At 41.0% G+C, this 24,148-nt stretch overlaps 1 protein-coding gene across 11 annotated transcripts in view; it reads right to left on the reverse strand.

Moving 5' to 3' along the window:
• NELL1 (neural EGFL like 1) overlaps nt 1-24,148 on the reverse strand; it is a 409,663-nt gene that overhangs the window by 216,468 nt on the left and 169,047 nt on the right. For 9 of the 11 annotated variants that reach the window (XM_007067928.3, XM_043548858.1, XM_037899951.2 and 6 more), the window contains one exon: nt 2,881-3,006. The exons of the other annotated variants lie outside the window; for them this stretch is intronic. In XM_007067928.3, coding sequence (XP_007067990.2) covers nt 2,881-3,006 — 126 coding nt within the window. The remainder of the gene's footprint in view (nt 1-2,880; nt 3,007-24,148) is intronic. 11 annotated transcript variants of the gene reach the window in all.

Here is a 24,148-nt window from a genome sequence, read left to right on the forward strand (position 1 = left end):
TAGAGAAGAATAGGGATACCCTACAGGAGGATCTGGATGACCTTGTAAACTGGAGTAATAGTAATAGGACGAAATTTAATAGTGAAGTGTAAGGTCATGCATTTAGGGATTAATAACAAGAATTATAGTTATAAGCTAGGGACGCCTCAATTAGAAGTAACGGAGGAGGAAAAAGGACCTTGGAGTATTCGTTGATCATAGGATGACTATGAGCCGCCAATGTGATATGGCTGTGAAAAAAGCTAATGCGGTCTTGGGATGCATCAGGAGAGGTATTTCCAGTAGGGATAAGGAGGTTTTAATACCGTTATACAAGGCACTGGTGAGACCTCACCTGGAATACTGCAGTTCTGGTCTCCCATGTTTAAGAAGGATGAATTCAAACTGGAAGAGGTACAGAGAAGGGTTACTAGGATGATCCGAGGAATGGAAAACTTGTCTTATGAAAGGAGACTCAGGGAGCTTGGCTTGTTTAGCCTAACTAAAAGAAGGTTGAGGGGAGATATGATTGCTCTCATTAAATATATCAGAGGGATAAATACCGGAGAGGGAGAGGAATTATTTAAGCTCAGTACCAATGTGGACACAAGAACAAATGGATATAAACTGGCCACCAGGAAATTTAGACTAGAAATTAGACGAAGGAGGAGTGAAGCTTTGGAATAGCCTTCCAAGGGAAGCAGTGGGGGCAAAAGATCTATCTGGCTTTAAGATGAAGCTCGATAAGTTTATGGAGGAGATGGTATGATGGGATAACATGGTTTTGGTAATTAAATATTCATGGTAAATAGGCCCAATGGCCTGTGATGGGATATTATATAGGGTGGGATCCGTGTTACTACAGAAAATTCTTTCCTGCGAATCTGGCTGATGAATCTTGCCCATATGCTCAGGGTTTAGCTGATGGCCATATTTGGGGTCAGGAAGGAATTTTCCTCCAGGGCAGATTGGAAGAGGTTTTTCGCCTTCCTCTGTAACATGGGGCACGGGTCACTTGCTGGAAGATTCTCTGCTCCTTGAAGTCTTTAAACTACGATTTGAGGACTTCAGTAGCACAGATATAGCTGTGAGGTTTTTTTTTGTAGGAGTGGTGGGTGAAATTCTGTGGCCTGCGTTGTGCAGGAGGTCAGACTAGATGATCATAATGGTCCCTTCTGACCTAAATATCTATGAATCTATGAAATTGTTTCACATCATCCTCTCTCAAGAAGTGAGCAGGACTTTTCCAAAGCTTCTGTAAGCTATATGATGCTAGATATAATGACAAGATGTGCTGTCATCATGAAGTAGATAGTCTCTATGACTTTCCCTAAGGATAATGTGTACATTATAGCATGATTTCTAGCCTGGAATAACCACTCTCATATTGAACATTTCTTGACCATCTTTCTACTTGAAAGAACAGACTGCCCAAGATAATATCAAAACCTGGGGTTGTGTCAAGTTTTCTTATTTCTATTTCAGTAAAGGTGTTTGATGCTGCCCCTGCTGTATGAGGCTGTGGCACACAAAAATAGTTCTGAACACAGCCTTGATTGAGGGCTCTCATTGAAAGAGGTTATCATTTCGGGTATGGAGGGGACAGAGCACTTCAAGAGATTTTCTCACGTTCTGGAGAAATAGTTTTTCTGATAGACAGTGAAGCCTCCTTCAGATGTGTACATGGAAATAAGGGTCATCCAAGATCCCCTAAGACATTTAAGTACTGATTTTACAGTTATTAAAAAGTTATCTGCTTCAATGCATAAAATTATTGTATTTGTTCTCTACCCTTGAGTAATCTCCGTCATAGACCTACAAACAGTAAAAATATGAACTCCCAGCATTAACACTAACATATTCCAGACTGTCAGACAAACAAATGCTTAAGGGCATTATAGAGATATGGACACATAGCACTACATCTATGGTGGTATCTATGTGGTAAACTGATATAATCATATCTTTCTGTCCTAGAATATCTGAGATATCAGATTGTAAAGTCATGATATTTTTATTTACATGTATAGTAAAACTATTTTAGGTCATTTTATTTGTTATAGTGGTTATAATTTTCTTCTTCCTTTGAGCCCTGTAATGTTGGACTCGTGACAACTAAGGCCACTGGCTTTACAGGCAGAAGGATACAAAATTTAATCTCAGTAAAACTGTCAAACTCTCTAACATTTTTTATTAGTTTATCTGCAGCAAACATAGCCTCTACAGAATACAGGATGGTATGGTGTGAAATAAAGGTTTAATCAGCATTCATATGGTATGACCTATATAATTCAACTACAGCTTCACATCTTTGAACCACCTCTCCTTGACTCTGTTGATTAATTCATCTCCTCCATGACTATTTCTGGTGTTTCAAACCATTGAGCAACTCCAAAGAAGTGCTAGAGAAACATTTCGTTCTTCCCCTCAAAAACATGTGGAATCCCCTCTCCCCTCCCCACCCCAAAAAAACATTGCATTGGTCCGAAGCATGGGATGGACAATTCCCAGCCTTAGTGAAGCGATGGGTGTGTGGAGTAAGATCATGGCCCCCTTCAAGGCTAGAAACTGGATGGAGTATGAGCTTCCCCTACACTCAGTCAATTCCATTGGACATGCAATGTAGACTAAGATGGATAGATGCCATATTGCTAATTTCATTCCTCCCAGGTACACCACCAAAACTGATGGTGTTAACCATGAACAGTGCCTTAGCTCTCTGGGTCATTCTGTATCTGTCCCCTAAAAGGTGTGCAAAAGGAAGGCAGGCTCCTTGTGCATTCTCACCCACTTGCACCCCTGCACAGGACCAACTATAATTTGCATTCCAGAAGGGAGATTTGTTAGTGAATTGGTCAGTACACAAGAAACAGAGTACTTACAAAGACTTCAAAAGCTCACCTGTACATGAAAAATCATCCACACGGATGTATCCTGGGACACAGTCACAACGATATGTTCCAGGCAGGTTAACACACACTGTATTGGCATGACAATAATGCATCTTAGCAGCGCACTCATCAATATCTGAGGGGGAAAAAGAACCAGCACAAACACAGTCAATTGCACAGTTAAATGCCCATTGTGACTCAATATTGAAATAAGAGAAGAGAAATTCCAATTACAAGACCCAGAAGAACCTCAAAAAAGCAACGTCTTAAACTCTAATATTAATCTACTAGCATAAATTTACTAGCAAAATCTTTCTTAAAGTGGAGTTAAGGCTTCTGCAACACAATGTGTCTCTGCTGTACACTTTCAAACCCTAAAGTTAAATGCTGGAAAACCGGGAAATACTGAATTATAGTCTTCTCCCGTATTTTCTGAGACAATGTTAGATTACAACAACAATAATCACAAACTAAAAAGAACGAGGAGATGAATAGTTCAGGTACTGCTTCCCAAACAACACACCTGGACAACTTTAATTCTGCCCCCATAAAGCAGCTAGAATATGAAGATGCAGTAGCTCCCAGATACATTGTGACACTCAGTGTATCAGTCAGGAGTAGTGCTGGACAGATATGAAATAGCAATGTTTGTTATACAGCAAAAAAGGTGCTCTGATTTTCCAAGTTCCTAATTTGCACAAGCTGTAACAGCTACAAAGGGGCCCTTCCAGGAGCCTAGGATCACTGTAGAACAACAGTGCTTCAGGTCACGTCTCCATTCCCCTGACACAGCCCTACGCTGTGGACTACAAGAAGGTAGGTAGAACTGGGCCAGTTACTTCAGCTCTGTGCCACTCAAGAATCCTCCTACACAACTAGGAATCTCAAATGGCCACTTAAGCCAGCTTCTTATCCGCTTTGCATCATCCCAGTGGGACAAAGCAGATTTAGCAGGGCCAAGGGTCTGGCCTTGCAACTGTATTTGTTATTAGTAGATCACAGTATCTATTGCAAGGCCTCAACTCAAAACCATGTTTGTTACCAGAGAAGGGGGACAAACTGCCATGAACTATATATTGTAAAGCTCACTTAGAGGCAATCTTTTCCCCAAAATATAAGGTACTTCTACATTAGGACTGAACAGTGACTTTTTTCTGATTGAGACTGATTTTCGTCTCACTAACACCAGTTTTCTATGAAGCAACTCTATTGGCTTTAGAAGATGTACTCTTGATTTATGTATGTCAAGATAAGTGAAAGGAGACTCAGACCAATTTTTTTTCTTATTATAGGTTATTTTATTGAATGTCCATGCTCAAGAAACTGAATTGACAGCAGCACTGGAGACTGAAGTCTCTCTTTATCTCCACTGTATAGGTACAGATCAGACAGCAACACTGCATGCTTCCCCAGAGCCCTCCTACCACATGCCACAACTCTGGTCGGAAGGAACCTCTAAGGGTGAGAAAGCAGTTCTGTTTCCATGCTGATACAGTCCCTAGGCTTTGTGCTGAGAGTTGCAACAAATATGCCAACTGTGCTGATGGTTTGTATGCTATTGGACAGCTGTTCATGAGGAACTAGACTGGGACCACGAACTAAATCATTTCATACTGGTCACCAAACAGCTGTTAGTTGGTACTGACTTTTGATCACTACCAACCTGGGCTGAATTTGAAATGATGGCCTGGAAGCAAAGGACTCCACATCCCATTACAAACACCTTGAGCTATCCCACTATCCTCATTCTTGCTGTTTCTGATGCTGAGCCTCTTGTTAAAATGTATTTATTTCCAAATAAATAAATAAGGGTGCTTCCAAGTTATCAGTGATTAAAAGGAAATTTACAACCCTGAGCAAAATATCTATGTCGCACTTTGATCCTATTAAAACTCATAAAGGAGACTAAGAACTTCAAAAGTTGATTTGATTATTAGTTTGCAGCAGCAGCAGTCCTTATGTTCAGGTAGTACAAAGACTATGTCTGAGTCTGGGCCTGGCAAAAGAGGTATAAGGAGTGAGATGAAGCCCTCTCCCCTCTTTTGCCACTCACATAGGCCCATCCTCAATCTCATCTTGTGCCTTTTCCTCTTATATTCCATATTGTCCCTTGTAGCCCATAAAGTTAGCTTTAGGATTTTATTTTAGTCAATAGTAACACAAAAGAACCAACAGGCCTGTATCTCACTAAATAAGCAGTTAGCATAAAATTTTGAGGCTTTTGAACTTCTGCACAGGTAAATGGTCCAACAGTTACCCTGAGTCTTGGGGAACAGGGAATAGCTTAAGTGGGGAGTTTGTGCATAATGATACCAAGTAATCACAAGAACACTGAACTGATGCTAACCTTGGATATTTTAGGATAAAATGTTGACAAATGTTTAACCGTGAACTTGCCTTGGCAACAAACTGATGTATACGATAATTAGTTAACATTACTAATATACTAATCTATAGGATAGAGAAACTCCAACGTTATTAGGGTGAGGAAGTTAGATATGGACAAGGGAGCATAGACATGTTGAATTAATATTCATGATAGGCTCTAGGCCCTATAATAGGCCAGACCACCATCTAAGATGGAGGAGTGGGGCATGGGATGGTTGTCTTCAATTGATCTGGACCTGGACCTCATTTGGCATCCCAAGGACAGAGCAGTTTCTTTGTTTCTTGGCACCAGATCCCCAAAGAAGGGTGAGAGTATGTAAGTATATGAGTACATACATGAGGAATGGTACAAGACATCACCTTAATGCTGCATTTTTGCTATCTTTTTATGAGGTTTGGAGCCTTTGTGTCTTTACTAATTGTGTTAATAAAAGTTGTTAAAACTTTGCTTTGCCCTCAGTAAGAGTGTCTTCATTGTGCACACCAGGGTTCCCAGCCAGATACTGAACTTAATAACCTTGGTTCTGTTGTGCCTGATTCAGAGACTAGAACTCCACAATCCCCCAGATCTTTAAATGACAATTAATTGGAAATCAAAAATTATTAATAACCTTTAAAAAAACTGAGCTACAACTTTCAGTTCTTTACATTCTCCACTGTCCTGGTAGTACTTTTAAGCCTAATTAATGTGTTGCTTTTTCAGGGGGTAGTGATCAGAAGTCACAAGTTGGCAACAGTATTTTACTGGGACAAAGTCTACGGAGTAGTGCTTGGGCCATTTACTTAGCCCACAGTTTTGGCAAAGTCTTGTGTAGGACTAAATATCCACGACAAAAAGCTTTGTTTTTTTACATAACACTGTCAGAGTAGCATCCATAAACCACACAGTGGCATGCATCAGCATGAGTGTAATAGGACTCAAATTGCGGTTCATGCGTATAGATTGCTTGTCATATTCGAAATATCAGAGCTCATCTTCGGGTGGTCTTTTGAGGTGATAAAAAAAAATACATGATTTATGTTTCTCTCTAGGCTGGTGAAGTAGTTTGTTTTTCTTTTAAAAAAGGTCTACATATGGTCTTTAAAATGAAACTTGACACAGCCTAATGATCCTTCACATATCACCAACTTCCATCTGCATAAACTAGTTCTCTACAATAACAAAGACCCATTTGAGCTAGATCTTTTCAGTGAGGATCACTGAATTATGGGGTATAGTCTGGTTTTGGAGTTAGGGTATTCTTTTACTAGGTTCAAAGTATTTTCTTAATAGGTACTTAAGTAGGTTTTATTGCCTGTACCGAATGCTCCTTAATAAAATGCTCACGACAATATAGCAGCCCACACAGGGTTTATAGTTCCTCTGTTCCTAAAATAGGATTCATGTACTCAAAGGTGATGTTAATAATAGAAATGGAAACAGAAATACTACTCTGGGGCAGATCCCTGGCTGGTGCAAATCAGCATAGATCCATTGACCTGTATGGAGCAGCTTTAATTTACACCAGCAGAAGATCTGGCCCTCTATTTTCCAGGTGGTCAGCATAGGACAGTCCCCATCAGCCTCAATGTTGAAGAGTTGCTGTCCAATCATTCCTAATGTTTTTAAACGCCGGAAAATATCATTATGAATGACCTTATCCTTGTCATCAGCTCTCCTTGACATCAACATCAATTGTGGCGGGAGGGGAGGTCAGGAGAAAATTAGAGGGTCAAGGCAAAAGAAATTTTATTACTATAAAAATAATTAATTAAATGTATATAACTTTTAATACTATTGAGTTATTAACTGTACATCAGGTAAACAAATTCAGTTAAAAGTTGGGGGAAAGCCATTTTAGGTAAGTATGCCATATAATAGGAAAGGCAAATGAATTCGGAAGTAAGCCCTGAAAAACCAAGCCTGCTCCAAGACGAAAGCAAGCAAGATGAATGAACATATTGAGTATGTACTGCTGGTACATTTCTGGCTCTAAAACAATATTCGCTGTATGCTGAAAAAAGCAACTATACTTACTCTAAAAGGGTTTTTCCTCACCTGCAAATGTGCTGAAACCCATAGTGGGACTCTAGGAACGAATCCTCTGGGAATGAATCCTCAGCCCCAACATGTTGTGGAGCTAAGGAACCCATATGGACATGGTAGTGCCTCATGCTGGGTTTGGGAGCAAATTAGCACATGTAGCCAGCGGCTCCTCTCCTACATGTGGTTTGGCTATGTGGATCTTTACAGTGAATGGACCCACTTCCGCTCTCAGAGTTCCACTGTGGAGACATATTGCCACAAATATATTTTATACACAGCTTACAGTGATGTTCTCTGTTCAGTTTCTCTGCTGTTTTGAGTCATATCAAGCCAATTTCATCTTTAATGTAAAGTGGGTACAACTCCTATTAATGCAAAGGGAGTTGTGTCTGTTTTCCCTAGGGATGAATTTGACTAATTATTTTCACTGTTTTAACCCCATAAGCACCTAAATAAGCAGACACAGAATATGACCCTCTGTATATACTGATATGCAGAACAACTCCCTTCAACAGTCTAATCACTGAGGTTAGTCTTCCACCTGATTGCTCAGACTGCCCCATCATATTGTAAAAACATTAGCAATTTCCAAAAAAACCTCTCCAGACCTTCCTTTTTCGATGTCTAGTTCCCTAATGAAATGATGTGGGTTTTTTACCCCTATCTTTGAGGCTGCTAGGTGTAATACAAATATGCAGCCTGTCAGAATAACCTTGCAGGCAAAACAATTCAAATGACCCACTGGTAATTTCATGCATTTTAAAATAACCTTCTTAGACAGGGTTAATGTCATCACTAGTTGTTTGAGATTCCAGTGCTTATCTAAATAAATAAAAAGTGTTCCAGCAAAACAATAGGCAATATCTTTGGAAATCCATGCAGGATCTTTCTACCTGCTGGACTTAATTTCAGAATTAAATGCTGCCATTAAAAAAAATCCTCTCAAAACCTATTTGCTTTCTTATTTGGGATCATATTGTGCCAAATTTCATCTTAAACTGCGAACACTTTGAAGGGGAAGACATCCCACAACTCCTCTTCCCCTTCCCAACTCCAAAATTTCTCTTCTCTGACCCTGCCACCAGAAATTGATGCTGCCGGTTATGTGGAACATGAAAAAGTGGTATGGATTGTTTTTAAGACATATGTTGTGCCTTGCCCTTGTCCAGAGTCATGTTAGCCTCTGGTCTAAACGACCTGAAACCTTTTTCTGCCAGCACCCTAACAGCCTCACTGGTAAGCTCCTGAAAGGCCCACAGCAGATCTTAATGTGTGTTGAAAACTTGGTGATACCACAAAAGTAAAATATTCTAAATAATGGAACATAAAAGGTATCCTGGAGTTTCAAACAACTTAATCCTTCCCCCCACCCCCACCCCCACCCCCGGATATCAGAGTACTCTTGCTCCACTGGCTTCTTATCATGTTCACTCCTCATCTTCAATGTTCTCGATCACTCTGCCCTTCCTAGATCTTGCCCCTCATTTCTAACTGTTCTTTGTCACTCCATCCTCTGCCAGTTTCACTTGATTTCAGCTCCGTTAGTCTCCTTCTCCCACTCACAACTGTGCGTTCTTTTCACACAGATCTACTGCACCCCATGCCTGAGAGAGACTCATTTCTCCACAGCCTTTCATCTTCAAATTCTGCCTCAAAACCTACTTATTTCTACTAGCATTTTGTCAGTCTCTATTTGGATGCTCCAGATGGCTACTCGCCACTGACTATGACAAAAATAAAACATAATAAATAAATGAATGATAAAAAAGCTTGTTACGTTAAAACTGATGTAGTTACACCAGTGCAAGTTTTCTTATAGGAGACGAGCCTTAAACGAATCTAACAGAAGTCTAGATCCTTGCCTATACTAGAAAGTTGTACTGCTTTAACAATACCAGCATAATCAAAGCAGCATAATCCCTTCAGATGGATGCAGCTACAGCTATACAAAAGTATTTTGATACCTATTTAGCTATTTCTGTACAGGCAGAGGAATAAGTCACCTTTACAGCAGTATAACTACAGCCATTTATCCATATAGCAGTATAACTGCATCCATACATCCATAAATCCACTAGGATTTTTTCCAGGACTAAAGTGAGGCTGGAAAGCCGTGTGGCATGAGCTGTGCAGAAGCATTCCATAGACATGAGAGCTTCTAGAGGCCATGGTGCCTCAGGCAGACTCAATATTCTCTATAGTACAGGCCAGATCGTCCCCTTTTACACCCATTGAGAAAGCAAAATTAAAAATAGCTTAGGCTGAAGAACTGATATTAATTAGAGGTTTGATTCACCAGACCTGCATGTTCCTTTTTTTTTTTTTTAACCGATCTCTCCCCTTTCCAGCCATGTAAATATAAACAGCTGCTCTCTATTGGAGAAAAGGGTGTTTTGTTACAGAAACTGTTACAAAACAGTTACAGCTGTTTTGAAAGTGTAAATGATCATTTTAATGCTGTTGGGGTTGAATTTTTTTTTTACCCGTTGACTACATTAAGCCCAGGTACTCACTGGCGTGCTTTTGCAGATGATCAGCTGTCTTCAGTCAGAGCTTAGACTTCTGATATTTCTAAAGTGCTTATTTTCTCTATTACATTTGGGAACAGTCCAGCAAGCAGCCATTCTTACAGGGCATCTGCTTGCTAAGATGTGCTCTGACATGGTGAATTTGGCCTTCTATCACCTTCGGAATATTGCCAGGGTACAGCACATGCTCACTTCTTCCCATCCCCTCTCTCTTGTTAATGTTCTCACAACTTCAGTTCAAGCTCAGATGCACCAATCATCAATCTAGTTATGCTACACTGTGATTTTTTTAAAAACCTGTAAAGCTCTTCACAACCTGAGCCTCAATTAATCTGGTCACCCCCTTACACCCAGCATGTGTCAGCCGAGGTCACTTGTCTCACCATTCCCCCAAAATCCCATCACCCTGGTACCTAAATTTAGCATAATCCTTTTTAGAATTCCCTGCCCGAGGATATCAGAAACAGTGCCACTTTTTAAATGATGCTTGAAGACTCCCTCATTTTTCCCTTCACTTCTCATCATTAGCTTGGTACAGTTGGGTATATTATTAAGGGTCTGTATTTTTAAGTGCCTTTCTTAGCAGAAGGGGTTATATAAGTTGAACTTGCTGTCATAAAAGATAATTAAAATTAGTTGGAATGCTGCTGTATTAGTATTTAAAAAAAATCAAGTAATGTTGGGTTATTACAGGGGAGGAGGCATTAATAGAAACGAGACCTTTTCTTAAACCAAGTGAATGGCTGCAACTGTTTGATAAATGCATTAATGGAAAATATTCATAGTCTTATAAATATTATTTTAAAAAAAATATTTGCCAGGATAGCTCTCAGGGTTGGTTGATAACTTATTCATAAGGTAGCTATGACAGTTATACATAAATTATTTTTAAAAATATGCAGCTGGAATTCACATATGATAATGCAGCTTAGAGAAAGCAGATTAAAAATAATAAAAAACAGAATGGAAACATTGGATGAACGGGTTTTGGTTAACAGGACACACTCAGTCATTTGCTTAAATATATCATAGCAATAACTAAAAGAAATTAAGACTATCCTTTTTTAAATTGAAAATAATAGCAAAGTCACCAGTATTTAGAACCAAACTGAAATCCCAATTGCTTTTACCCAGTATTATTCAGCCTTTTACCCTTTTAAAGTGTGCCATGGTATGTGTTTAGAAGATAGAGCAACACAAAAGGTTGTGAAGTGGTGGATCTGAGTGGGTGTAAAGACTTCTCTTCAAAGCCTCTGTTTAACTGCCTCCTCCGCAAGTTGTACTGCAAAAGGCCACGGTAATGAGAGAAGTATTTTCTCAAATGATGGAGTATGAGCTGGTAAGGTAGTGAGTAACCTAAACTCCTGCTCCATAAATTGTTCCCCATCCTGAGCCAGCTTTGGCTGCTATGCACTGCTCTACCAGAGCAACTTAGCCTTAAACCCAGAGAATCACCCTTGCAGCGGGGAATTATTGGATGCGTAAGATTGCTATAGTGCTTCCTTGTACCATCATCATTCAAGGCTACTATTATAGAGGACGTGACCGGGGATTGGGGAAGTAGCTAAGGCTCCTTTCTGATAATCAGCTGCTCTAACAAACCCTTAACAGACTGTCGGCAGCTGCCACAGGTTAGAGCTCTCATTTACACCAAGGGATTGGCCCAGCACACATTAGCCCCAATATCGGAGGAGTGCAAAGGGCACTTGGTGTGTCATCTTCAGCTGTGTCAAGCATCCCTGAGGCACAGCTGAACTACTGGAATCTGCATCAGACCCACTTTCGCCAGTGTAATTCCATTAACTAAAAAAAATGAGTTATTCTCAAATCAGGCTCAGTAATTGTTGTGGGCTCTCGGCACCTTGCAGACCAAGCTCATTCTTGGCAAAGGAGCTGTCTCTTTGGATAAAACTTTACAGACGAAGCTTGGTGGGATGCAAAGCTGTCACTGTTTCACCCAGGCACTTAATAGCAAGGCTGTTTAATGCATAGATTCCAAGGCCAGAAGGGAGCATTGTAATGAAGCAGTGGGAAGCCATCTATCTGCACCTGCCTCCATCTGTAAGCAAAGTAACACACTTGACATCATTGCCAAGGACAGGGTAATGGAAAAAGGGCTGGATTCAAAGGAAGAGTAAAGATTAACAGCACGAAGTATAGGATGCATTTTTAAAAAAATCATTTAAAATAAAAATATAATTATAAATATGCCAGTGAGACAGCTGGTCCCAAATGCTATTAGCCTCCCTATTACACAATCCATTCAGAGTTTGTCTGTCTTAGCAGATGACCCAAAATATTTGCGTTCCATAGGTGGACAAATGCTTCTATAGTGCATGTTACATTCCCTGTCATTCCACTTATATATTTGTTTTAAGATTAGGCTACACACATTTGTACATGTCAGTTCCTTTTAAACAGATCAGGGTTATTTAAATTTTTGCCATCTGAATGCTAATTCTTAAATAAATAAAAATCCCAGTGGATCCGTTGGTTTGGGGTAGAGGCCATGAGACAAAAGCCTATGACATATTTCCTGGTGGAGAGGAGAAAAGAAAAGTTGCTGAAGTTCAACAGCAGAGAACTCTTGACAGTTCATCAGATGTGGAACGATACCCCATAATAGGACAGCTGCTGGATCTTTCCATCCTGCAGAAGAGGGCTACAGAAGTAGGACATCTCGGTGAGGCTCCTCTCACAGAGTTTCCTTCATATCCTCCCCTCAGGTGAAAGAGGTTTGGGAATCTCCAGACTGTGGAGGGAGTGAGGTCTAACCAGCTCACAGTCCTGGTCATCCACCCATCATGATCTCTAAACATGACAAGACATGGGCTCATTTTGATCATTATTTGATAAATTTAATCCTGTAGGCTGTGTTGTTCATAGCTGCTGCAGTGGGATTTGTAGGGAGATGAGCTCTGTGAGAAAGCATGAATCTGGCTAACTGGGAGCTCTAAAGATTGAGATCAATACTTTGAAACTATTCACCACTATTTCTTGGCTGAAGTCTTGAATTTGATGAAGTGTGTCTGATCTACCCCATGATCCTACAATGAATTAATATATTAAAATCAACAAACAGGTGAATAGTCTATAAAGACTTTTTCAATTATCTAAATGGTGCTCATCAGGACAACATAATTTGCCTGTCCGGAACACAGACGGAGTTAACTGCCTTTCCCTGCTAACACCCATGACAACAAATTACCACAGGAATAGAAGGAGGCAGAGTTATATCTAATAAATCTAACTAGACTATTCCCCCTTAGCATTTTAATACCATTTCTTTTGCCATCTCTCTTCTTCAGGGGCTCTTTATGTTTCAGATATCATTCTAAAACTAGCTGCTTCACGCTTAGCTATAGAGATAAAAGTACAGTACTACTGCTCCCAAATATATTGTAACCCATTCGAAAACAAACCTGTATAATCACCTCACTCTTACAAACCAAATCATGTTCTCTAGAAAGATTGTCTCTGGTTTACTGATTATATACGTGAGTTCCACCACGTTGTTTGCTTCATTTTTTTTATGTTGCTTTTGAAACTCTCTTTTTGGGTCTCAAGAAGCAGTGATGAAATAAGGATTCCTGTTTCACAAGGGCTGTGAAGGACTTCGCTAATAGTTTTACAACCTAATTTGTCATTTTCTGTTAATCCTCTCAAAGATTTCATATAGATTTTAGGGGATTCCTATTCAGATTTTTTTAAGCTCTTACATTCACCTACATTAGTTAAGCAAGTAAGATATACAGTATTAAAATAATTATACCCATTTTCATTTAGCTAATACATACTTTACCTTTTCCAGTCTTTCTATCTGATTTTACTAATGGCTCCAGATGAACAATGGATTATTGTATTCCAAATGAATAATTCTTTCCTAACACTGCTAAACCCAAAGCAATTACATTAAAATACCTGGCTCCATCAGCATTTCTCTTATACCATCCCCCACAATTTTTGCTTTGCTGCTCTATTTTTATCTCTAATACTCTTACCCTGTGTCCTTCTATCTATGTCCTGTGATATTGACTAGCTTACTCTTTCAAATCCACATAGATGCTATCTTCAAATGATAAATTGTTGCAGGCTACCCATATAATTGATCTAGAATCCCTGTGCCCCTAGCAACCTTTTACTGTGGCATTTTGAAGGACTCTGTATCTCTCTGAAAAATTAAATAGTGATGAAAACTATGATATTGTTTGTCTTTGCCCTACCTAGGAATATCCGCAATCCCTGAAGAATCATTGGTATTACATCTCTTAGCCATTTCTAATGTATACCTTTATAACAAATGAGAAATTTGATCATTAATAGCAACCCATCATACAAAATTAATACTTCACCACTTTGCTGCTGAAATAATTCATTCACCTGATGACCAATCCATATAGTGTAAAACAGCATGCAGTTTATGGAAAAATATTGTCTCATGTTGCTATACATTTGTTGTGTCCTATCTTTCCTATCTTTGGCTTCCACCAGACTATTTACATTTCCTAAAAACTGTCTATCTGTGTCTTTTCAAGCGCTCATCAAGAACCATCATCACTCACATCCATCCGTTAGGTCATCTATCAACAGTAGAGCTCTGCAGCAAAACCCAAAATGAAACCGCAAAGTTTATTAATTAATTGACAGAAACATAACTGCTAACATATCTAAAGGCAACACCACCTTCCTAAACTAAGTTGCAAGAATATCAGCTTACTTAAGATGCCAGTTAACTCCCTGATTTTACTGTCATGTGCTCACCCCATACCTTGTGGCTCCAAATTCATCAGATTCCCAAGCAGCTAGGGGGCAGAGCACTTGTTCTGGCACCATTTCCCGATAACCCAGCAGATAGTCACATGAGCGTCAATCCTGACTAAAGCAGTATTCATTCCCTCTTAGTCCCCCTCTGTAGCTGGTATTGAGATTCTCACCTTGTTTCACACAGGCCATTTTACTGCCTGAAGAAAGCAATCAAGTTGAGCTACTACTGACCTGAACCAGATTTGAATAAAAAGTACATTATAAGTCTTCAGGTAGTTAAGGTTTGGAGATCTAGTCTCTTTCCATCATGCAAAGGGAACTACCATTAGCTCCAGGGGGCAAGAACTATCCCTCAACATGTATGTCTGCCCCAGGAATAAGAATCTGGAGCAGGTGGACGGAGATTGAGCGCGGAGGAAGTGGGAAATGGATGGAGCTTTTGCCTGTCTCCACCAACATGCTGGCCAACAGCAAAAGGTTACCCCCCAGAGCAAGGGATGGAGGGAACACAGATAGAATTTTAGGTGCTAAAGCCACAATTCCTTCTTTGGAACATTTGTGGAATGGCACATGGCAACATGCTGTACCCTTTTTTCTATACTGTGTTCCTGTGACACAGTCTAGTCCTTATTGTTTATAATTTTTTTAAATCCAGGTATACTCTCTCTCTTTAAATCCAGTCTCTCATGAACAAAAATAATATTAGTATAAGCAAAAAAGTCCTCACATTTTAAAAATCATTTTTCTCTTATAACTATAACCTTAATCAGCATAACTGAAAAATGGAAGATAGATTTCTCAGCCTAGTAAACTTGGTAATTGAGTATGATTTATAACACCAGTTACTAGAACAGGCATTTTAGTTTTGCAGATCTCATCAGCACTAACCTTAGGCATAACCTCAGGTGAGCTGAACTAGAAGAGCTGTAAAACACAAAGAAAAAAATTCCTATCGAACAGATGATCATATAAAACTGTTTCCCCCACCTTCATTCTTGCCTCAATGCTTAGTAAGAAATTTTATTTTAATTGCTTTGCTTTTGGCTATGAAACTGAACTAGCAATTTAATTCTTCTCTCTTTGATAACACAAAGTTTTGCTGTAGTTAAAAAGCATTCAATTGGGATACTCTCAACTCCTTGCTGCTACTTTTTCTAATAGCACTAAGAGTTTGAATTGATTGCATCACCAGTCAATGACACATGCCTTCCCTCGTACATGCTACACCAGGGCCAGGGTTCCAATATTCCTGCTCATGTTGGATAGTCCCTTACTCCTGAAATAGGCCCACTGAAATCAGTGGGACCGCTCATGGAGCAAGGTGCTTATGACAGACAGTACCAACCCTTTGGGATTCAAAGGCATGGCTCCCCCACGTCCCAGTTTTCCTTTTAAAAACATGTGTGCCCAAGCAAAAGAAACCTAGGATTACAAGATTAGCAGCTCTCCCAGGTATTGACAGGGCAGGAAGTTGGAACAGCTGGACTCAATTACTAGGAGCAGAAATAAAGAGGCAAACTTGGTAGAAGGTGGCTAGAAAGAAACAACCCTTTATTCTCTGATAACCCAAATGCTTTGTTAGAAAGCCTTCCTGTGATATGCTGGGAGCCTGCCATTTACAGTAAGTCATTCAAAGGACTAAGTACTCTTCTGAAGAGGCTTCTACTGGATGTTGGCTCCCTGAGACTCATGCAAAAGAGGTTTTTTTGTTTCCCAAATCAACTGTGTCCTGATATTTGTGAGTATGGTTCTGTAACAGAGCCCATCACGGTGCTATTCATTATGAGTAAGGGTACCACTCTGGCCCTCAATTACTATTGTATTAGCAATATTAAGTAGCAGTTACATAGGGCGCAATGCTACCAGCCACATTAATATTCTGCAGTATCTGACTCTGGCTATATTCTACCACCTTCTCACACGTCCATTTCAACTAAACTACTAGAAAAGCTTGGTACTATTCAATGTGAGTAAGGATAGCAGACCTTCACTCTCTCTGAGCAGTTCCATTGAAATCAGTCGGACTCTTAAAGCTGGTACTACCCAATACGTGTTAGGGTAGCAGATTAGTCCAAGACAGCCTGAGCCAGTGTCCTTTGAAGTTAGCAGAAAGATTCCCATTGACTACAATGGGATTTGGATCAAGCTGGACAAAGTGCTGCTTAATTAATCTGGCCAACTGATAAATGTTTTACAGGTGGAAAAATTAAGCCACAAAGAGGGTAAGTAATTTACTCAAGACCACACAGTGAGTGAGCAGAAAAGACAGGACTAGAACTCAGCAGTTGCTGGCTCTGAGCACCATATTCAATTCACTAGGCCAATTCTGCCTCTCAATTTCTAAAAGTTACAGTAAGTTTTATTTAAAACATTCAGATTCTGAGATGAATGTTGATGGAAGATTTGTGTTTTCTGTCCCTAGAGAAAACGGTTATGAAATCAGTGTAAAGTTTCTGTTGTGCACCAGGGGATAGGAGATTTCCATATATACCCACGATGCATTTACTTGACCTCTATTAAAAAGTAGTAAAATTATAACCCGATTTCACTGGCAATTCCAGAGTAGCTGTAAATAACCTATAAAAAATGCAAGCTGCATACACTATGCACAACTAAATGAGATGTGAGTAGCAAAACCAATATCAAAAAGAAGAATTTTTAAATAGCTTTATCATTTCACACAGCTTACCTCCCTCAGCACAGATACAATTCAAGATACTGTGTTGGTGGGGGGTAGGGGAGAGCATGCTTATATTACTCTAGCCTAGTTGTGGTATTCTGAGTAGTATAAAGTAACCCACACAATATGACCAGGGAGGATGCTTCTCTTTAATAGAAATGTGCTACCATATAATGGCTACAGAGCCATGTAAAAATCACAGGAACAAGCTTCCTGAATAAAGGCTCCAACACCTCCAGTCCTTATAACTAGTGAGACCCTTCATTTTAGGTATCCCTCATTCTCTCTTTTTTTTAAAAAAACTAAAATTTCTGACTCTTGTTATAGAATAAATAACCTTGAAAATATAAAACCAATCCCTAGGATTCAAAATTTGTCATCCCCAGCATGCCCATGCCAGCACATAATTGGCTGTAAGAATCTGGAGCAGATGGGTGGATGCTGAGTGGGGAGGAAATGAGTGAGCTTTGTCTACCTTTCCCAACACGCTGGCCAGCAGTACATTACTACCCCTCTGGAACAAGGGGGGAATAAGGATAGAATTGGTTGTTCTCATCCACAGTTCTTTTGTTAGGATACTTCTGGAATGGCAAAGCAGCATGCTGTATGCCTTACTCTGTGCTGCGGTCATGATGCATAATGGGATACATACATGGTCTCTGCCACAGACACCCTTCTTGGCTGTGTGGGTTTTTCTGGGGCTGCTACAGATGACATTAGGGCAGTCATATCATCTCTCTCTTACCCAGTAGCCTGGTCCTCCACAGAGCTGCAAATGCAACCTGTTACCTCATGGTGGGGCAGCACACTGGACAAGCTGGCTCATCTGCAAGCAGCCAGCACAATATGGGGTGGGGGGAAAGGTGGTCAAAGGATGAGGGGACTTATCCCTCTGCTACTTCCAGTGAGGGCAGCTGCCTCTCCTTACAGGGGAGGGAAGCAGTAATATTTGAGGGCAGGGAACCAGCATAAATCTCACTATTAGCAGCAGCAGTAGGAAAAGTCCTCCAGAAGGGTGAGGAGACAAGACAATTTAGGAAGAGAGTGAGGAGAGCCATACTTCCGCCTCCATGCACAACTGTAGTAGCAGCCCCTCCATGGGGGGAAAGCAGGCAGCTGGAGGGGAAGCCAATCTCTCCACTTCCAGCCTCAACACAGGGCCCCCAATGGGAGAGGAAGAGAGGTACCTCAGTGTGCAGGCAGAGGAACCATGATGAGTGAGGAAAAGAGGAGTCGCCCGAGTGTTTGATAAGAAGTAGGGGAGGGAGAGAAAGGTGGAGGCAAAGTAGGATGTGCAGAGAAAGGGGAGCAGAGTTTGGGTTGAAGAGAGAGATCCAGTAGTGGGCGGGAGAGACAATGGACTACACATATGCACATATGTGAGAATATAGGGAACAAAGTGGGCAGACTAGGAGGAGTGTCAATATAACATGGTAACAGCAAGACCAAAGGGGATGTACAGTAGAGGAGCAGGAATAAACAAGAAAGAAACAGGTTTCAGAGTAGCAGCCGTGTTAGTCTGTATTCGCAAAAAGAAAAGGAGTACTTGTGGCACCTTAGAGACTAACCAATTTATTTGAGCATAAGCTTTCGTGAGCTACAGCATCCGATGAAGTGAGCTGTAGCTCACGAAAGCTTATGCTCAAATAAATTGGTTAGTCTCTAAGGTGCCACAAGTACTCCTTTTCTTTTTAAGAAGACACAGTGAATGTCTTTCACTTCCCCTGCAGCAGAGAAAGCTGGTGGTGCCCCCAACATTGTCTTTTCTGCAATGACCATTCTTATTTAAAATGGATCTTTCCTTCTGGGTGGAGACAAGGAAGGTGTAACAATGTTGGGGTTCCCAAAGATTTATCTTTCTGGCCCTCACCACAATCCTGGGACTTTTCAGCTTGGAAAAGAGACGATGAAGGGGGGATATGATAGAGGTCCATAAAATCATGACTGGTATGGAGAAAGTAAATAAGGAAGTGTTATTTACTCCTTCTCATAACACAAGAACTAGGGGTCACCAAATGAAATTAATAGCAGGTTGAAAACAAACAAAAGGAAGTATTTTTTCCACACAAAGTCAACCCGTGGAACTCCTTGCCAGAGGATGTTGTGAAGGCCAAGATTATAACAGGGTTCAAAAAAGAGCTAGATATGTTCCAGGAGGATAGGTTCATCAATGGCTATTAGCCAGGATGGGCAGGGATGACGTCCGAAGACTCTGTTTGCCAGAAGCTGGGAATGGGTGACTGGCGATAGATCACTTGATATTTACCTGTTCTGTTCATTTCCTCTGGGGCAACTGTCATTGGCCACTGTCAGAAGACAGGATACCGGGCTAGATGGACCTTTGGTCTGACACCGTTAGGCCATTCCTATCAGGACCGGCTCCAGGCACCAGCGAAGGAAGCAGGTGCCTGGGGCGGCCAATAGAAAGGGGTGGCACTCCGTGCGTTATTGGGACGGCACGTCCACGTCTTCAGCAGCAATTCGGCGGTGGGTCCTTCATTCCCTCTCTTCCTCTTCGGCGGCAGCTCAATCGGGTTATTCTTTTTTTTTTCTTCGCGGCTTGGGGCGGCAAAAAAACTGGAGCTGGCCCTGATTCCTATGTTCTCTGTCTATCATCTAACTTTACTCTGCTAATTGAGCACTGGCACAGTATCTAGACTGTGGAACAGAGAGGCCATTTAAATATAAGGGAAGGTGAGTTAATGAGTTTTCAAGAAAAGTCACTGTATTGGAAAATCCTTACTACATTTAAATCTTCCAAGGACAAAGCTAATGGGGAGTATTTTAATTAATTAGGCATTGTTTTTCATTAAAATATGATGATCAGCAGCGGCACAGGAGCCAGAAAAGAGAGCTGTAAACAGGGGAGTTTGAGTGGGAGTTTGTAAGGGGAATTTGGGGGGAAGAACAAGAGGTAGGCAAAGGAACAGACAGGCTAGTGAAGGGAGTGTGTGGTGGTCTGGCAGTGTTTTGGTGCTCATTGGGAGGTTTTGTTTTGCTGTGAGTGGTGGTGGTTTGGTTTGGTTTGTGTTTCTCGGACTAACAGGACTTAGGTGAGAAGGCTATGACAGACACAGAGGCAGCAGTGGTAGTGACCCAAGTAGTGGAAGACACAATGAAGATGACTGGATGTAGAAGCTGTGGCATGTACATGATCCTGGAGGGGGTAGCTGAAAAGAGTTTCGTCTGCATGAAGTGCCACCTAATAGAGTTGATGGAAGAGAAGATCAGAGTATTGGAGATGCAGGTGGAGACTCTGGTTGAGTTTAGAAGGGGGTTCGAGCGGACGATGGAGCAAAAACATGAGGAGGCTGAAGGGAAAAGCTCAGACTTTCAGATGGAAGCAGGACTGAAGAATTCTGAGGGGATACTGCTGGGTGAGGAAAGTGGACAGTGGAAGCATGTGACTAAGAGAACCAGGCAGAGGAAAAGATGGGCCAGTGAAGGTGAAATAGAGCTCAGGAACAGGTTTGCGGAGTTGGAAAATGAAGAAGGGGCAAAGCAGATGGTCACTGAAGGTGAGAGGGCAAGGAAGAAGAGAAGAGCAGATAGTCCTACAGAAAGAGGGCGAGAGTCAATGGAGATAACACCAAATATGAGCCCCAGGAGGATAAGGGATGGGTTGCAGAAGATTGCAAGGGACAATAGGCATGGAGAGGTCTTGCAGCCAGATGAAACAGGGGATAGACTGGAGAATCACACCATTGCCAGGAAAAGGCAGGTCTATGTGATTGGGGACTCATCACTGAGAAGAACAGACAGGCCTGTAACAAGAGCTGATCCAGAGAACAGTAGGGTGTGCTGTCTGCCGGGTGCTAAGATACAGGATGTGGATCTGAGGCTGAAGAGGATCCTAACCGGAGCGGGAAAGAATCCATTGATTATCCTTCATGTGAGAATAAATGATACAGCTAGATTCTCACTGGAACATATCAAGGGAAACTATGCCAGGCTGGGGAGGACACATAAGGAAATCGAGGCTCAGGTGATCTTCAGTGGGATTCTGCCTGTTCCTAGGGAAGGGCAATAAAGGTGTGACAATATTATGATTCTCAACAGATGGTTCAGGCGGTAGTGCTGTAAGAAGGGCTTTGGGATGTATGGCCATTGGGAAGCATTCATGGACAGAGGACTGTTCTCTCAGGATGGACTTCACCTGAGTAAGGAGGGAAATAGACTTCTAGGATGGAGGATGGCACAACTGATCAAGAGAGCTTTAAACTAGGACTTCGGGGGAGATGGTTGGGAGATGTCCAGATAATCTCCACGCCAGATTTTCTCTTTGAGAGGGAAGAAAATGAAGAAAGAAAGAATACAGCCATGGGTAGGAGAATGGACATAAAGCGGAAGGCCAGTGTACATACCAATCTAATAGGTAATATTGGCGGTAGAATGTCTGTGCCCAATTGGGTAAAGAGTGTGAGCAAAGCCAAACAGCAAAAATGAAGATGTTTGTACACTAATGCGAGGAGCCTAGGTAACAAAATGGAGGAACTAGAGCTACTGGTGCAGGAAGTGATATTATAGGGATAACAGAATCATGGTGGGCTAGTAGTCATGACTGGAGTACAGGTATTGAAAGGTATGTGTTGTTTAGGAAAGACAGAAATAAAGGCAAAGGTGGTGGAGTAGCATTGTATATCAATGATGAGGTAGACTGTAAAGAAATAAGAAGTGATGGAATGGATAAGACAGAGTCTGTCTGGGCAAAAATCACATTGGGGAAGAAAGCTACTAGAGCCTCCCCTGAGATATCGCTTGGGGCGTGCTACAGACCGCCGGGATCCGATTTGGATATGGATAGAGACCTGTTTAATGTTTTTAAAGTAGTAAATACTAATGGGAATGGTGTGATCATGGGAGACTTTAACTTCCCAGATATAGACTGGAGGACGAGTGCTAGTAATAATAATAAGGCTCAGATTTTCCTAGATGCGATAGCTGATGGATTCCTTCACCAAGTAGTTGCTGAACCGACAAGAGGGGATGCCATTTTAGATTTGGTTTTGGTGAGCAGTGAGGACCTCATAGAAGAAATGGTTGTAGGGGACAACCTTGGTTCGAGTGATCATAAGCTAATTCAATTCAAACTAAATGGAAGGATAAACAAAAACAGATCTGTGACTAAGATTTTTGATTTCAAAAAGGCTAACTTTAAAAAATTAAGGAAATTAGTTAGGGAAGTGTATTGGACTGAAAAACTTGTGGATCTAAAGGCGGAGGAGGCCTGGAATTACTTCAAGTCAAAGTTGCAGAAACTATCAGAAGCCTGCATCCCAAGAAAGCGGAAAAAATTCCTAGGCAGGAGTTGTAGAGCAAGCTGGATGAGCAAGCATCTCAGAGAGGTGATTAAGAAAAAGCAGAAACCCTACAAGGAGTGGATAATGGTAGGGATTAGCAAGGAAAGCTACCTTACTGAGGTCAGAACATGTAGGGATAGAGTGAGAAAGGCCAAAAGCCATGTAGAATTGGACCTTGCAAAGGGAATTAAAAGTAATAGTAAAAGATTCTATATCCATATAAAGAAGAAGAAAACAAAGAAAGAAGAAGTGGGACCGCTTAACACTGAGGATGGAGTGGAGGTTAAGGAAAATCTAGGCATGGCCCAATATCTAAACAAATACTTTGCCTCAGTCTTTAATGAGGAGCTTAGGGATAATGGTAGGACGACAAATGGGAATGAGGATACGGAGGTAGATATTACCACATCTGAGGTAGAAGCCAAACTCGAACAGTTTAATGGGACTAAATCAGGGGCCCTGGATAACCTTCATCCAAGAATATTAAAGGAACTGGCACATGAAATTGCAAGCCCATTAGCAAGAATTTTTAATGAAACTGTAAACTCAGGGGTTCTACCGTATGACCGGAGAATTTCTAACATAGTTCCTATTTTTAAGAAAGGGAAAAAAAGCGATCCAGGTAACTACAGGCCTGTTAGTTTGACATCTGCAGTATGCAAGGTCTTGGAAAAACATTTGAAGTAGAATGTAGTTAAGGACATTGAGGTCAATGGTAAATGGAACAAAATACAACATGGTTTTACAAAAGGTAGATTGTGTCAAACCAACCTGATCTCCTTCTTTGAGAAGGTAACAGATTTTTTAGACAAAGGGAACGCAGTGGATCTAATTTACCTTGATTTCAGTAAGGCATTTGATACGGTTCCACATGGGGAATTATTAGCTAAATTGGAAAAGATGGGAATCAATATGAAAATTGAAAGGTGGATAAGGAACCGGTTAAAGGGGAGACTACAGTGGGTCACACTGAAAGGTGAACGGTCAGGCTGGAAGGAGGTTAGTAGTGGAGTTCCTCAAGGACCAGTTTTGGGACCAATCTTATTTAATCTTTTTATTACTGTGCTTGGCACAAAAAGCAAGAATGTGCTAATAAAGTTTGCGGATGACACAAAGCTGGGAGGTATTGCCAATATAGAGAAGGACCGGGATATCATACAGGAGGATCTGGATGACCTTGTAAACTGGAGTAATAGTAATAGGATGAAATTTAATAGTGAAAAGTGCAAGGTCATGCATTTAGGGATTAACAACAAGAATTTCTGTTATAAACGGGGAACGCATCACTTGGAAGTAACAGAGGAGGAGAAGGACCTTGGAGTATTGGTTGATCACAGGATGACTATGAGCTGCCAATGTGATATGGCCGTAAAAAAAGCTAATGCGGTCTTGGGATGCATCAGGTGCGGGTATTTCCAGTAGAGATAAGGAGGTATTAGTACCATTATACAAGGCACTGGTGAGACCTCATCTGGAATTTTGTGTGCAGTTCTGGTCTCCCATGTTTAAGAAGGATGAATTCAAACTGGAACAGGTACAGAGAAGGGCTACTAGGATGATCCGAGGAATGGAAAACTTGTCTTATGAAAGGA

This window comes from Chelonia mydas, chromosome 6 (assembly GCF_015237465.2).
Source record: "Chelonia mydas isolate rCheMyd1 chromosome 6, rCheMyd1.pri.v2, whole genome shotgun sequence".
NCBI lineage: Eukaryota > Metazoa > Chordata > Testudines > Cheloniidae > Chelonia > Chelonia mydas.